This window comes from Eptatretus burgeri, chromosome 8 (genome assembly GCF_056783735.1).
Source record: "Eptatretus burgeri isolate ZD-2024b chromosome 8, Ebu_testis_v1, whole genome shotgun sequence".
Lineage (NCBI taxonomy): Eukaryota > Metazoa > Chordata > Myxini > Myxiniformes > Myxinidae > Eptatretus > Eptatretus burgeri.
This window is the reverse complement of record NC_140968.1, coordinates 68911569-68928711: the sequence shown is the minus strand read 5'-3', so window position 1 is coordinate 68928711 and position 17143 is coordinate 68911569. Positions and strand designations below refer to the sequence as shown.

Here is a 17143-nt window from a genome sequence, read left to right as displayed (position 1 = left end):
CGTATTCAGCCCACGACCAACCCTTTACGTGAATTAAGATGGAGATTCAATTAAAGAAAAGACAAAGCGAAACGGGAAAAACAGTTCAACATAAGGCACATTTATTCCGCGGCAAACGGAAGCACACATCTACAATTACAACAATTATGCACCAAAAGCAAATGTAAAAGAAACACAACAATTATGCACCAAAAGCAATTGCAACAAAAGAAACACAATGCAGATCTACTACCGACTACGCGAGCACACGGAAACACTCACACAGTTTTACTTTACAGACGGCGCCGACACCACATATTCAAAATCAAAAGAAAAGGGGCCACCCTCTTCGACAAGGGGGCAGACGGGCCTGGGGCCGAGACCGCGTGGAGTCTACCCGTCTTGTGATGAGCCGCAAAATGGCGGCGGTGCCCTGACTCCGCGCTCCTCCGCGGGTTTCGTTGGCACTGCTTGGAATGGGGTGGGAACGGGGCCCCCTTTTCGCACTATCTCAGCGCGGGGGGGGGGGGGAAACAGGGGGGGTTGTTGATGCTCTGGGGAAAGAGGATAGCTGGCTTGCTTGGGTCCTGCGACGAGCGACTCCACTGCGCCCTCGACCGCGTTCCCGGCTTCCCCTCTCTGCAGCTCCCCGACAGACTCCGAACCCCGACAGACCGACTCTCCTCCAGACCCGTCTTGACTGCTGCTGCCACACTTCACCGCCGCCACACCTCTCCAACTCGAGCCCGAAACATAAACTGACTGAATTCGCCCCGCGCTCGGCGCTTTATAGTGCGACAGGAGAACCCATATGCAGATTTCCGGATCAGGATGGGCTCGGGGGCGGAGCCACGCTCGCCCATTGGACGGAGGAAAAGTGGGCGTGAACCTCCCCTGATCCTCGAATCTGCATATACCGATTCTACTCCGACGCGCCTGGAGGCGGGGCCAAATCGCCCCGCGCTTAATGATTGGACGGATCAGAAGTGGGCGTGTATCATTCCTGATCCGACTTCCCCTCGGAAAGGCCGCTTTTTGCACCCGAGGCTCGGCGCGCGTCCCGCACGAGGCCAGGACAGCCTGACGCTCGGCGTTCACAAGCGGTGCGGGAATGGCCGCAGAAGGAGAGGCGAAGGTGGTGGAGGGTTTATTGTGGCGGTGATGGCCATGGCGACGCTTGGAATGGCGGTGATGCGATGGTTGCGAGAGCGAGTTGTGAAGGTAAAGGCCGTGGCTGTTGGTGTTGTTGTGAAGCGGCGTTGCGGTTGGTGGTTGTTGTGTGATGGCGGTTGAGACGTGGTTGGTTCATAATAAAGATAGAACAGAAAAACGGCTATCTTAAAGGGTCGCAGCCCGAATGAATGACATTTATTCCCTCTAAACAACGGGTTTGGGCTAACTACACATGTACTTACAGAGATATCTCACCTGCGGGACCTGATTGGTGGTTTGCGAATTTCCTCAACCACAACAATATATATATATATATATATATATATATATATATATATATATATATATATATATATATATATATATATATATATATATATATATATATACACACAGATATGTGTGTGTCTATATATACATACACCACCGGTCAAAAGTTTTATAACACCCCCATTTTTCCAATTTTTACTAAAATTTAAGCAGTTTAATGTTTCAATGTACTCTGAAATTAAAGCATCGAACAAATAAACAATTGCAGATAAAAAAGAAATCATGGAATCGTTTTGTTGAACAAAATTTAATCAAAATTTTTAACTCATCAAAGTAGCCACCTTTTGCAGATATAACAGCCGTACATACTCTTGACATTCTTTCCACAATGGAAATCAAATATTGTTCGGAAAGTTCTTCCCAACACTGTTGCAGAAGTTCCCACAAATGTGTTGCACTTGTCGGTTGCTTTGCTTTCACCCTTCTGTCCAGTTCATCCCAAACCAGCTCGATGGGGTTTAAGTCTGGAGTCTGTACTGGTCATTCCATGATTTGAAGCCTACCGTCTTATTCTTTTCTTCTTCGGTAGTTCTGACATAGCCTGGAGGTATGTTTTGGATCGTTATCTTGATGTAGGATGAACCCCTGACCAACTAATCGTAGACCAGAGGGTATTGTATGGTGCTGCAAAATGCTGTGGTAGCCCTTTTAGTTCAGCGTGCCAGTCACGCTGTGCAAGTCGCCGACTCTGGATCCAGCAAAAGAGCCCCAGATCATCACGCTTCCTCCTCCATGTTTGACAGTGGTATCACACACTGAGGAACCATCCTTTCGCCTACTCGACGGCGTACAAAAACCCTACGTGATGAACTGAAGATTTCAAATTTTGATTCATCGGTCCATAAGACATTCTTCCAGTTTTCAGTAGTCCATTGGCGGTGCTTCATGGCCCAGGCAAGCCTCTTTTTCTTATTTTGCCACCTTTGCAATGGCTTTCTTACTGCCACTCGACCTGTCAAACCTGCAGCTCTAAGCCTTCTCTTCACAGTTGAAACTGAGACTTCCTTACTTCGACCAGTGTTAAGCTGTACTTGAAGCTGCTGTCTTGTGAGCCGCTTATCACACAAGCTCTTGACTCCCAGAAACTTGTCTTCTGATTGTGTTGTGGCTTTAGATCTGCCAGACCTCTTCCTGTTAGACTTAGAGATTCCTCCAGTTTCCAAGTGCCTTTTGATGGTGTGGGAAACTGTACTCACTGACACCTTGGCTTCTTTGCAATTTCTCTAAAGGAAAGACCTACACTTTTCAGGGTTATAATGGTCTGTCTGTCTTCCTTTGTTAATTGTCTTTTCTCTCCATTATGATTGCAATATACTGCTTCCTGCAGTGCAATATTGTCCAAGTAATGCTTCAGAGGGTGTCGCAACACAGTCTGTTCCAACACTGCTTTTATGCAGACAGAGGGTTTGTAACTTATCAACAAACGTTGGGACACATGTAGGAATTGTTTGCATCAACTTTCAAGGCTTAATATACTTCCATTGCTGCAGAACAGTTGCAGTTGCTCACCCATTACTTGTTCACTGAAAAGGGACTTCTTTAACAACTCTGAAATTTACATTATTTTTCAGTTTTTGGTCACCTAAACTTTCTTTTTTTTAACCTCTGGCAGTTTACCGCTTAGTTTTGTACCATGTCAGGTTATTCACTGGACTTGAACTGCTTACATTTCAGTAAAAACTCGAAAAATGGGGGTGTTCCAAAACTTTCGACCGGTTGTGTATAAAAAACCAATGATGACAAAATTCATCATTTTAACATCAATCATACCGCCTTTTTTTTTTAATACATTGTTGAGGGTCATATAAGTGCTCACACACAATGCACAACAAGGAAAGCAGGAGACAAGAGGGACAGGAGAGGGAAGGACAAAACAGTGGGGAACCGAGACATTTGAAGGAGGTGGGTTTGGGGTGGATTAACGGGGGTAGAAAAGATCGTGATTTTGGATGGGGGAAGATAAGAGGTGGTGGTGAACAGCAATTTTGAAGACCTGGAGGGAAGAGGGGGATTGAAGAGAGTGTGGGAGTTTCTTCCAAAAGGTGGGAGAAAAAAAAGAGGAATGAACGAGCAGGCAGGCTGGGCAACCAGGAATACAATTGGCTTTACTGCAGCAAAGGCTCAGCATCCAGACTGGATGGTCTTCCCAAGATCCACAAAGACAATGTCCCTCTGAGACCCATAGTGTCCTTTGTTAATGCACCATCTTACCGATTGTCAAGCTTTCTCGCACGTATCATTGGTAGACTTGTAGGAAAGACTGATAAAACGGTTAAAATCGTGGTGAATTTGTTGAAAGGATAAGAGAGTTTAGAATCCAAGATGAAGATACGATTGTATATTTCGATGTGGCTTCCCTTTTCACCAACATACCAGTCGATCTTGCGGTGAGCATCACATTCTCACACTCGACTGGTTGAAACATTCAAACGAATGGAAAATGGCTTGTCAAATCAGCAAACTAACACCTGAATCTAGATGTGTATAACACCTGGAGATATGTCTGAACAGCACGACTTTCACCTATGACGGTGCACACCACCAACAAATATTTGGCACAACTATGGGTTCACCGGTATCTGCTGTTGTGTCTAATTTGGGTGATGTAGGAACTCGTACAAAAGATTTTTGAATCTCATGAGTATTGGCTCCAACAGTACTGGAACAGATATGTAGATGACACCTTCACTATTTTGCATACAAACATGGTAGACCACCTACTGGGCCAACTTAGCTGGGTATTCCCCAGCATTAACTTCATAATGAAAATTGAAAAAGAAAGCAAATTGAGATTTTTGGATGTGGAGGTTCACTGTAAGCCTGATGGCTTCCCAAAGACCTTGGTTTACAGGAAACCACCCCACACCAGCAGATTACTAGATTTTAACTCCTGCAAACCAATCTCCCACAAATGCAGTGAAGCATGGACCTTATCAGCTCGAGCATGGACACTGTCATCATCCAAAGCTGTGGCAATTAAAGAAATCAGATTAGTTAGAGGAGTCCTGCTCAAAAATAGGAACAGCAAAGGGATACTCCCCACCTTGAAAGAACCAAAAAGGACAGAACAGAAGGAGCCAGACACACTTGGGCACTGTGTGCGCTCATACTACCCAAGCCTTTCTGAAAGGATTGGCAGGATAGTACGTGGTTCATGGATTGGTGAAGGCTACAAGCCCCAATGCACCATCCATAATGTCATTTCAAAACTAAAGGACCCATTCATTACCAAAGGGTGATAAACTGGAGTAGTTTACCATTCATCATGCAAATACTGTGACCAATTCTACATTGGTGAAGAAATTTAAAACAACAGCTATATGAACATGAGAGAGCAATTAGGCTTGGAAAGATGACCCATTCAGCCGTAGCACGTCATTGCCTGAAATCTGGCCATAAATTTGACTTTCATGGGACCCGCGTCCTCGACACTACGTCCAACAAATGACACAAGTTGATTTTGGAAGCATGGCACGTGAAGAGCCGGAAGGATGGTCTAACTGGGGAGACGGTGGACATACCCACACAATACACACCTCTGATGCAAATGTCAAAAACTGGATGGTGCAAGCAGCAGGATCAGGTGAGCAACAAACACTCGATCCCAAACACCACATCCACATGTGTACAACACCCAACGAGAACCCCAACACTCACACAACCAACACCTCATCATGCCAAACGCGGACGTGAAACCAGCCGTGTTCGTGCCCCGGAAACACAAAAACAACAAGCGCACATGTGTACTCATCCACACACACACACACACACAACACCAGGTCACATGCAAGTAAAAACAAAAAAGAAGAGCAGAGCACCCCGTCGGTGATGTGATTTGACGTTTATTTTTTGCTTTTGCAAAATAAAATAATAATTCAAAAAAGCACTCCTCCATTTGACCTCGAGCACCAGCACGTGACCGGAAAAGAGCGGTCATATCGAAATAAAAACCGGACACGTGCCAAGGCTCGGGGTCTATTGTGCCTGATGAAGCTGGCTGTGAAGCTGGTGAAATGTCGCCTGAGACCAGGCCTGCCCTCGCTTTTTTGCTCAAATTAGTGGAGTACATCTAGTTTTTTTTTACTTTTGGTTGGAAATACCTTCTTCTTTAATATACATATCTATATATATATATATATATATATATATATATATATATATATACATATCTATATATATATATATATATATATATATATATATATACAGTCATGCGCCGCTTAACGACGTTCCGGGCAACGACGGATCGCATATACGACGGGTCTGCCAGCTCTGAAAAAAATAAATAACAAAATATGTAGCTGAAAAATTCCTATCGCAGAGTGATGTAGCCTCGTATAAAAATAGCACATACAATTATGTACACTCTACAGAACATAATACCTCATAATGATAATAAACAACGACAGTGTGGCCCTGTTATAATGCGATCGTTGAGGTCCATAAAATGTCATCGCGGAAAAAAACAGGGTCGTGCTAAACCGGGATTCAAGGAAATCGCCTTTCAAACTGAACCAATGTTTCCACGTTTACCTTCTTGCAAGTAAATTACCTTTGCATTGAAGAATTCCACGAATAAATCGTTGTTGTTCGTCAATTAAAACACAAATTTATTTTTAGTGAAGCTTTTTATGTTGTTAAAACAATCGCACTGTTCCAAAAATATATCACAATTGAGAGGTGCTCATTTATTCATTTGTAAATTATAACATCGATGCAATGATTACGTATTTATAAAATCCAAACGCTATTTATTCACCTTTCTATAATCGATGCGAGAGGAGGTTGTAAGCTGCTGCTAACAACACTGATGGCCGTCATGAACTGCACAAAGGTAAATCTAACGTGTCTTCCGTCTCTCTTGGATGTGTTACAATTGCCGACAGTATTCAGTACAGTAACATGCTGTACGGGTTTGTATCCGAGGAGCAATAGGCTACACCATATAGCTTAGGTGTCTATGTTTGTGTAAGTACGATGTTCGAAAACGAAAATGAAAAAAAACAATGATGTTCGCACAATGACGACGTCACTTAATGACGCGTTTCTCAGAACATAACCCTGTCGTTAAGTGGCGCATGACTGTATATATATATGTATATATATATATATATATATATATATATATATATATATATATATATATATATATATATATATATATATATATATACATACATATATACAGATATACATATTGTTACGGATGTGGAAATTCGCAGAACACCATATAGGTCCTGAGTTCAGTTATGCCGATAAGTCTGTGTTCAGATAGATTTCCCCACCGTTGTCTAATGGGTTTATTCGTGTGATCAGGGCTGTGATCTTTGAGATCGTGTTTTTCTTGTACTATCGTTATTTTGGACCAACCGCCATTACTACCACCACAAAGCACCACCAACTACAATCACCACCACCACCTTCTCGTCAACCGCCAACATCCCCACAGACAACGAACAGCCACCAATCCACAACAACCACAACCACCTTCTCCACAACCGCATTTCAACGACCACACCACTACCTCAACAACCACACCACAAACCTCTCCACATCGGATAACATCTACACCATGGATACTCATCAAGAAAGGAAACAAAGGCAACGTGTGTAATAAATGTGCTTGTTGAAAATGTCACCCTTTCGTTGTGTCCTCTTTCCCCAATTAAACTGCCATCTTGCCCTCGGAATATAGTTGGTTTTTAAATAGCCGGTAAAGCGATCGGGTCCAACGGGAGTCGCGATAACACCCCGCCCGGTTATCCCAAAACGGAGCGAGCTGCATTAAGCGGCTCGTGTCCCAGCGGCCCCGTTGAGGTACAATCTCTCGGTAATCTACCCGCGCGAATAATTTGGTATATCGACAGTTCGGCGATTGACCCTGTAGCACGGATAGAGTGCGGACAAGGTTGTGGTGTGGTTAACAACACACCCATGGCTGGTTTTCGGTGTTGCTCTGGAAAGCCGCGACTGAATTGTCCGTCCGGTGGGCGTACGCCGAGATTTGGCTAAACGCGGTTGTTCGCACGCCGGCGGGCGAGAATTCGTAACAATATAATAGTCATGCACCGCATTACATTTCAATCAATGACGGACCGCATATACGACGGTGGTCCCATAAGATTATAATGGAGCTGAAAAATTCCGATCGCCTCGTGATGTCATAGCCGTCGTGGTGCTGCTTGTCGTATTAAAGTACATAATAGCACATACAATTATGTGCAGTCCATAATATTTGATAATGATAATAAACAAATATGTTAATGGTTTATGTATTTACTGTACTGTACATTTTATCGTTATTTTAGAATGTACTCTTTCTCCTTATTAAAAAAAAAGTTTACTGTAAAACAGTACCCCATGTTACGCAGCAGCCTCATACATGTCGTGTTTACCGCATCTCTTGATTGCATCATTTTTCCATGTGCTTGATTTAATCTCGTGTTGTTTTGTTCATCATGGCCCCTAAGCATTCATCAAAGTTTTTTTTTAATTAAAAAGTTTATAAAGTAAAAAAAGTTACAGTAAGCCAAGGTAAATTTATTATTGAAGAAAGAAAAATATATTTTTTATAAATTTAGTGAAGTCTTAGTGTACAGTGATGTCCAAGGCCTTCACATTCACTCACCACTCACTCACTGACTCACCCAGAGTAACTTCCAGTCCTGCAAGCTCCATTCATGGTCAGTGCCCTATACAGGTGTACCATTTTTTAAAATCTTTTACTGTACCTTTTCTATGTTTAGATACACAAATACTTACCATTGTGTTACAATTGCCAACAGTATTCAGTGCAGTAACATGCTGTACAGGTTTGTAGTCTAGGAGCAATAGGCTATACCATATAGCCGAGGTGTGTAGTGGGCTATACCATCTAGGTTTATGTAAGTACACTATGATGTTCGCACAATGACGACATCGCTGAACGACGCATTTCTCAGAACGTATCCCCATCGTTAAGTGGCGCATGACTGGAAACACACACACACACACACACACACACACACACACACACACACACACACACACACACACACACACACACACACACACACACACACACACACACACACACACACACACACACACACGTGTCTTGGCATTTTTAATGCTAACCATTTGAAGGGAGAGCCAGGATATTACAAGAACTTGAAAAATACTTCATTGTATTCTCCTATTCAAGGCAATTTGGATCACAATTTGGACATACTCGATGCAAGTTAGAACATACAAACTATTGCCATTATAAACATCTTGTTCCTTTACAATTACATCAAATTAGTCTTGACCATCACACACAGTGAGGCTATACCATTATTCACTTTACTCGGCTCCAAATCCCTTCCTCATACACCAAAATATGGGCACACCACACACAACATATAACACAATGACCTTGCCAACATTTTAGATTCCAACCAGGCTTGCACACCAGTCAGGTTTCCTGCCCACCATTCCACCCAATGCTTAACAATGCTAATTTTACATAAATAACCCTTGCCCCTCATGTGTAAGAATGCAGAACCAAGTGCTCTTGGAATCCAAAAGGGAAATGCTTATTTGGGAATCCAATCACAGCCTTCACTGATAGAGCAGAGGGCACTTACAGCTCACGTGTGACGGCCACCAGCACAGAGTATTCCGATCCCTTGATCTTTCGAAGGAAACTTAAGGGGAGAGAATGGTGGATACAAATATTATTCTATGATATAGTGTTGATCTCTTTTGTGCAGCATTTCAATGTTCAACATTGAAAACAGAGAATATAAAACACAATAACATGGATGCAGTAAATGTATATATTAGAGCAAAGAGGCAATTGATAATAAACTTTTAAAAATAATTCAAAAGAACATTATATACAATCCAGTAAAAAATAACAGACAGGAACAGACATACAGTATAAAGTTCTACACATTTGCCTTCAAGACCACCTTGCGAGTTGCTCTGGTTTAATGTCAGAGTTGGGTCTTGCATCCACAATGACCAAATGGTGCAGGTTTTGTATGAAGAGCTCATGGGCAGTGGCCAAGGAGGATGCCAAAGAACAGAGAAAACCAGCATGGGAGCAGGCAGTTTGGAAAGCTAGACCCTGAGGGTCTCCATCAGGGAACACCAACAGGACCTAAGCAAAGCAGAGGACAGATTAGTGTTCAAAGGAAGGACAAAAAATGAAGAGAAACAAAAAGAATAACTCGAAGCGCACTCGGTACAGCGCATACCTCCGCCACATAATACCTGATCCATGAGAACATATCAGGCCCAATACATTTTTGAAATATCATTCTATACAGTACTCTATCGTTTTTGGCCCAATCCCTCAATGGTGAAGAATCACTTCAAAAATTAAATAATTCTCGATACAGATCAGGATTCAGATCTTCACCAAAACAGAAACAATTCTTCCTTGTCACGCACCCAATGTGTCCACCAAGTTTTGTCCAAATCCGTCCACAATTTTTTGACATATCGTGCTATATATCATTTTGACCCTATCTCTCAATGGTGAAAAATCACTTTTAAAATTCTAGTAGTCAAATCTGGATCCGGATCTTCACCAAAATCTAATCAGTTCGTTCTTGTCACACGCCCAACCTGCCCACCAATTTTCATCCGGATCCGTCCACAACTTCTTGAGATATGCTGCACACAAAGACAGATTGACAGACAAACAAACAAATGGAAGCGATCAACGTAAGAGTCAAAAAAAGAAGTTTTTTGCCAAGTTACAAGAAGATGTCGTGCAGAGATACTTGCAAAATCCAGAAAACAAATTTGACCTCAAAAAGAATTGGTGGTTGAATTAAATGACCAAATATGCAACCTTTTGGCCTGTGTGGACCTCCAGAAGAATTGGTAGGTTGAATTCAGTGACCCGAAAAGTAAATCCTCTTCAAATTTCAGGTCAATTGGATGAAAATTGAGGATTTTAGAAATACCACATTAGTTAATGACGTTGAGCCTATGTTGATCTCAAAAATATACAATTGGCTCGTTGAACTCAGTGACCCGAAATATAATACTCTTATAATTTCAAGTCAATCGGATGAAAATTGAGGATTTTAGAAATACCACCTCAGTTGTTGTCCTTGAGCCTATGTTGACCTTTTGGTCTTGTTGACCTCAAAAATAATTGGTTGTTTGAATTCAGTGACCTGAAATATAAATCCGTTTCAAATTTAAAGTCAATTGGATGAAAATTGAGGATTTTAGACATCTCACCTAAGTTGTTGACCCTTGGCTTATGTTGACCTTTTGGTCTATGTTGACCTTTTGAGCTCAAAAACAATAGGCTTCTTCCTTATGACAAACACTACCATGTGGTGAAGTTTGGTGAAGATCGGTTTAAAATTGTGACCTGAAGGCGACAAACAGACAGACAAACAGACAGACAGAATAACAAAATCGACTGACCAATATACTTGAAAAATCTTCGATTTTGGAAGTAACAAAGACAGAGAGGGATGAAAACATCACCTCCTTTCCATTGAGTGGTGGAGGTAATAAGAAGAAACATAAACATAGATAAAAGGAAGGAAAGGTTGAGGGTAAAGACAGACAGTACAACACCTCTATCAGCACACAAAATGCCAATGGGTCTCCTTATTTATCTCGTTGCCTGGAAACCATAGCTGTTTAGACATGATTCTGGAACCGACATGAACATCAGATATAATGACAACACCCCCCCCTCCCATCCCCCAACCCCAACTTTGGACTCAGCCAATTCTATCAACAGCACACACAACCCGAACAAACCCTCCAATAATATTCACTACACTCAGGACTTGGTGTTCCTAAATTAGCCAGAAGGAATGTGGCGGCCACCTGCCCGACTGCCATGTGGATGGCCACAAATACAAGGGCATAAAAACCAGCTGTACAGGAAAAAAGAAAAGAAAAGAAAGGCAGGTCGACAAGAAGTAAAGAGAAGCATGCTGAGTTAAGGATAATAATCTTCCATGTACAAGGTATACAAAAAAGGTTGGTTTCACTTACTTGTATCGATTCTGCACTTAATTTCATGGGTCCAATATTGAGCTCACCAAGTGAAACCTGGGGGAAAAAAAAGTGCAGCTAAAGTAAATAAATAATAAACAGAGGGGGATTAGCACGACCAAAGAGACAGTCAAAGGGTAGCAGGCGGAAGAGCTTTACAATGATCATGGCCATGTGTTTCGAGCACCAAGAGAGAGAAAAAAAAAAAGTCAGGAAGTTGAAAATCGATTTTCCAGCAACTCACAGCCACTTCAATAAATACTGGGGAAAAGAGGAAACGGATGAAAGATGAAAAGGTTTTGAAGCCCAGGCAGATTACTTAACGAGAACAGCAAGTGAGCAAACAACAATGACAGTGTATCTATAATTCATGGTTCGAGCATCCGCTCTTAATCTGGGAGATCGGTGGTTCAAACCTCAGCCAAGTCATATCAGAAACTTTGCTTTAAAAAATTTTCATACTGCTTCCTTGCTTGACACAGTATTTAACAGGATAGAGCAAGGACAAAACAATGCTGGGAAGGCAATGGCAAACCACCCAGTACAAGTTTTGTCAAGAAACTGCTTTGGCAGCACCAAAGCGTGTGTTTATGTGTTCACGACTATATATATATATATATACCAACAAAGCACAATCCAAAAGGCCAAAATATTGGTGATTCTCTTTCCAAAGCACAAAAGGTAAAGGCCATAATCCAAGAACACTGACAATGATACAAGGCCAGGGGAGAAAAAAAAATTCTTCCTGCCACAACACACATTTGTGTGAATAACTTTATTTACAATGCACCAATTACTCACCTCTAAGCAGTCTAGCCTGGATTCGAATCCTGGCGCAGCTATAGATTGTCATATTGGAGATTCACATGAAGAGTGAGGCATCAATGAGTGTGCCGTCGCTCGGATAGATGTTAAACTGCGTGCCCCATCTGCTCACATTAGTTCTTGAATGTTAAAGATGTCACGGTGACCTTTGTGGAGAGAAGGCGAGCTATCGCCAGCATTCTGGCTAAGTTCTAAATTCCTGCACCCCCCCCCACACCCCACCCAATCTCGTACCCTGCATCGGATTGGTGGCTCATCCAGGATTGTAACCCTAGACATACAAACTGCTTCAGCAGAAAAGGTTGTTTTGTTTATATGCACCGATGCATTGTGCACAAGACAAGACAAGGCTAATTACTCCCAAAATGCAAACAACCAGCAAGTGAATTAACCTTTTCCTTTAGGGGGTTGGAGCGTAGTGCGTCAACATCACAGCCACAAAGCACTTCTTGCTGCAGCTCATGCTGTACCAAACTGAATGATATCTGCTGTGCTTGCAGATACATGTTGTACCTAAACAAGCAACAATATGAAAGTTTTGTTTGTACATTTCACCACCCCCACTGCAATCTTATGGTTTGCAACATGTGGGTGATCAGATAAAATGAACAAATGACTGCATTCCCAATTCTCCTTCCATCACCTGCTCAACCTAAAATCCAAAGGTATTGCCCCCGACACTTCTCCCCCCCTCCCCCACCTTCTCAGAAACATGACATTCACATTCACCTTTTCCTATCCCCAGTGCTACCCTTTCCTTTTATACAAAATGAACCTCTGCCCTTCAAGCAAACCTCTGCCTCTAGTTATAGAACAAACAGCAAACAGTAGCGACAGGCAGGGTAAGGGAGGGGTAAGGGAGGGAGGGAAAGCTGTCGAGGAATCCAAAAAAGGTGGGAAGGGAGAGACAGAGAGTCAGACAGAGAGACAGACAGAGAGACAGAGAAACAGACAGAGAGACAGAGAAACAGAGAAACAGACAGAGAGAGACAGAGAAACAGACAGAGAGAGACAGAGAAACAGACAGAGAGAGACAGAGAAACAGACAGAGAGAGACAGAGAAACAGACAGAGAGAGACAGAGAAACAGACATAGAGAGACAGAGAAACAGACATAGAGAGACAGAGAAACAGACAGAGAGAGACAGAGAGAGACAGAGAGACAGAGAAACAGACAGAGAGAGACAGACAAACAGACAGAGAGAAACAGACAAACAGACAGAGAGAGAGACAGACAAACAGACAGAGAGAGAGACAGACAAACAGACAGAGAGAGAGACAGAGAAACAGACAGAGAGAGACAGAGAAACAGACAGAGAGAGACAAACAAACAGACAGAGAGACAGACAAACAGACAGACAGAGAGACAGACAAACAGACAGACAGAGAGACAGACAAACAGACAGACAGAGAGACAGACAAACAGACAGACAGAGAGACAGACAAACAGACAGACAGAGAGACAGACAAACAGACAGACAGAGAGACAGACAAACAGACAGACAGAGAGACAGACAAACAGACAGACAGAGAGACAGACAAACAGACAGAGAGACAGACAAACAGACAGAGAGACAGACAAACAGACAGAGAGACAGACAAACAGACAGAGAGACAGTCAAACAGACAGAGAGACAGACAAACAGACAGAGAGACAGAAAAACAGACAGAGAGACAGACAAACAGACAGAGAGACAGACAAACAGACAGAGAGACAGACAAACAGACAGAGAGACAGACAAACAGACAGAGAGACAGACAAACAGACAGAGAGACAGACAAACAGACAGAGAGACAGACAAACAGACAGAGAGACAGACAAACAGACAGAGAGACAGACAAACAGACAGAGACACAGACAAACAGACAGAGACACAGACAAACAGACAGAGACACAGACAAACAGACAGAGACACAGACAAACAGACAGAGACACAGACAAACAGACAGAGACACAGACAAACAGACAGAGACACAGACAAACAGACAGAGACACAGACAAACAGACAGAGACACAGACAAACAGACAGAGACACAGACAAACAGACAGAGACACAGACAAACAGACAGAGACACAGACAAACAGACAGAGAGACAGACAAACAGACAGAGAGACAGACAAACAGACAGAGAGACAGACAAACAGACAGAGAGACAGACAAACAGACAGAGAGACAGAGAAACAGAGAGAGACAGAGAAACAGACAGAGAGAGACAGACAAACAGACAGAGAGACAGACAGAGAGACAGACAAACAGACAGACAGAGAGACAGACAAACAGACAGAGAGACAGACAAACAGACAGAGAGACAGACAAACAGACAGAGACAGACAAACAGACAGAGAGAGACAGAGACAGAGATGTGTGGTGCATGCAATGAGAGGAAGAGTGAAGAAGTGATGACGCAGATGCGAGGGTAACATCCATGGAACAAAGGCCAAGCCTAGCAATGTGGACAAGCAGTCATTGTACTTTTGAGGACTGTGGTGGTGAGTTTGAGTGGTGGGGGAATGTGGGAGTGGAGCCCTGTTGAGGACTTAAGAGGAGGGTATGGTTTTAATCACAGATTATCACCAGTGATCTCCAGTTCATGAGGGAGAAATGATAATTTAAAAAAAAAGTAAAATAGACATAAAATTTCAGAGCCCCTGTTGTTTTAGTAATTTTTCTGGATGGAGTTAAAAGGCTAGCCCATATACTGTATATGTACAACTAAAGTAGCCACCAGTCTTCCAGTCAGCCATCTTTCATCAGATCGCAAAATAAAGTGAGGGTCACATGTATGCATCAGTACTGTGCTTGTGTCAAGTTTGAACAAAATCGGACCATGCATGTCTGAGAAATGGTTGGGGACACATTTAAGTCACAAAATCGCCACCAGTCGGCCATCTTGCATCCGATCTTGAAGAAAAACGACTTGCAAATGCAAGGCATCATTCTTTATCTGTGTGCCAAGTTTGAACAACATCGGTAAATACATTTCCGAGAAATGGTTGAGGACGTGTTCAACATCAGGTTTTGTTTTTACAACTGAAATGGCCACTAATCTTAGTCTTAGATCCGATGTCAAAAATTAATTATTGGAGAACCACCTCAAAAATCGACGAGTCTGGCATTTCACTCAGGCCGACTGGCAGGGACTTCAAGCAGCCATCAAACTTCAAGACTGGTCTCCCATTTCTGCTTTCTCCAACATCAACTTATCCTGGGAATTCTTTCAAAGAAATTTGCTCTCTCATGCACAGGCTTATCCCATCTCGTCTTCAGTTGTCCTACCCTTCCTCCTGCACACTGAAGCTTGTGGTGAGGCAGTTATCCTGAAACAATTTGCCTTCGCCTCTTGGAAGGCAAATCCAACTGAACTCAGTTCCTTCCACAAAGCTCGGAGCAAGTGTGTGTCTACCCTGAGGAGTGCGAGCAAGCAACATTTTCCTCATCTCAAGTTTGAACTCTCAAACCTATCTCCCTCCTCCAAATCCTGGTGTTGTCGAGCCAAGTCCGTTTCTGGTGTATGTTCCCCCTCCATCTCCTTCCTTACCTCAAATGGCTGCACAGCTGACACTGCATGTGAAAAGGCTGAATACCTAAACTCAGTGTTTGGTTCTAAATATTGTGTCCCAAACCCATCGCTTTCTGAACCAACCTTACCCAGTCACACCCAGTTGTTCCTGGACTCCGTGTCCTATTCTCCTGACAAAGATGGAGAGTTTGCTGTCAAACCTCGATTCAGATACTGCAACCGGTCCAGACGGCATCAGCCCACGTGTCCTAAAAACCTGCTCTGCTGCTCTTGCTCACCCTCTCTATGTTCTATTCACCCTCTCATTTTCTCAAGGTCATCTTCCATCTGCTTGGAAATCAGCAAACATTACCTCTCTGCATAAAAATGTGCAAATACTGATCTCTGCAACTACAGACCAATCAGCCTCCTCGCAATCATCACAAGCTCATGGAATCCATCATCGCTTCCGACATCAAATCCCTCCCTTCTCCAATGGCTTGATTTCTGACCATCAATTTGAACTTAGACCAGGTCACTCAACCCTGGACATGCTACTTCTGCTTTCCCAACAATGGACGAAGGTCCTAAATGCCAAACATGAGATCAGAGCCATCTCCCCCTGACATATCGTGCGCTTTCAATGCGGTCTTGCGTTCAGCACTGCTCACCAAACTCTTCTTATGGTATTCAAAGCAATCTCCACTCATAGCTCACAGACTTCCTCTCCTGTCGCAGTCAATGTGTGGCTCTCAATGGAATTCTTTCATCTCCTCTTCCCATCCAGGCTGGAGTTCCTCAAGGCAGTGTTCTTTGGCCCTGTGCTTTTTCTGATTTTCATCAATGATCTCTCAGATTCTCTGGAAAATACTCTTTATCTCTTTGCTGATGACTCCACCCTCTGCTGTGCCATCTCTCTGATCGGCAGGCAGCAGCTTCTTCACTCTCTGCATACCTGGATAAAAATCACAAGCTGGTCAAACACTTGGAATATGTCTTTCAATCCTGACAAATCTCATACCCTCACCATGTCTCTCTAAAAGGGCCATCTGGACCCACCCCCATCTCCCATCTACTTTCTCAACAATCCCCTTGAAGAAGTACTTTCCTTCAAGCTTTTGGGTCTCACATGTGCCATGATCTTTCCTGGGAAAGCTAAATCTCCAAGCTGGCCTCCAAAGCCAGTCGCAAAGTCCTTCCTTGGCAAACCTGAGCTTCAAACCATTTGCAAAGCTTTCGTCTGCAATCTGATTGAGTACTGCCCCCACGCCCCCCCCCCCCCCAACAGAGTGGTTGGAATTCTTTGTCAACAGAGCTCGACTTCATGGTGTGAAAAC

At 43.1% G+C, this 17143-nt stretch overlaps 1 protein-coding gene across 4 annotated transcripts in view; it reads right to left on the bottom strand.

Moving 5' to 3' along the window:
• The window catches only part of LOC147021967 (high affinity cAMP-specific and IBMX-insensitive 3',5'-cyclic phosphodiesterase 8B-like), a 207075-nt gene that overhangs the window by 154114 nt on the left and 35818 nt on the right, over window positions 1-17143 (bottom strand). For 3 of the 4 annotated variants that reach the window (XM_085892462.1, XM_085892460.1, XM_085892461.1), the window contains exons 2-4: window positions 11482-11538; window positions 9417-9607; window positions 9090-9149 (exon numbers count right to left, since the gene is read on the bottom strand). In XM_085892462.1, the coding sequence (XP_085748588.1) occupies window positions 9090-9149; window positions 9417-9607; window positions 11482-11538 (308 nt within the window). Of the gene's footprint in view, window positions 1-9089; window positions 9153-9416; window positions 9608-11481; window positions 11539-17143 lie in introns of those variants that run through there. The other variant, XM_085892463.1, reaches the window with a different exon arrangement.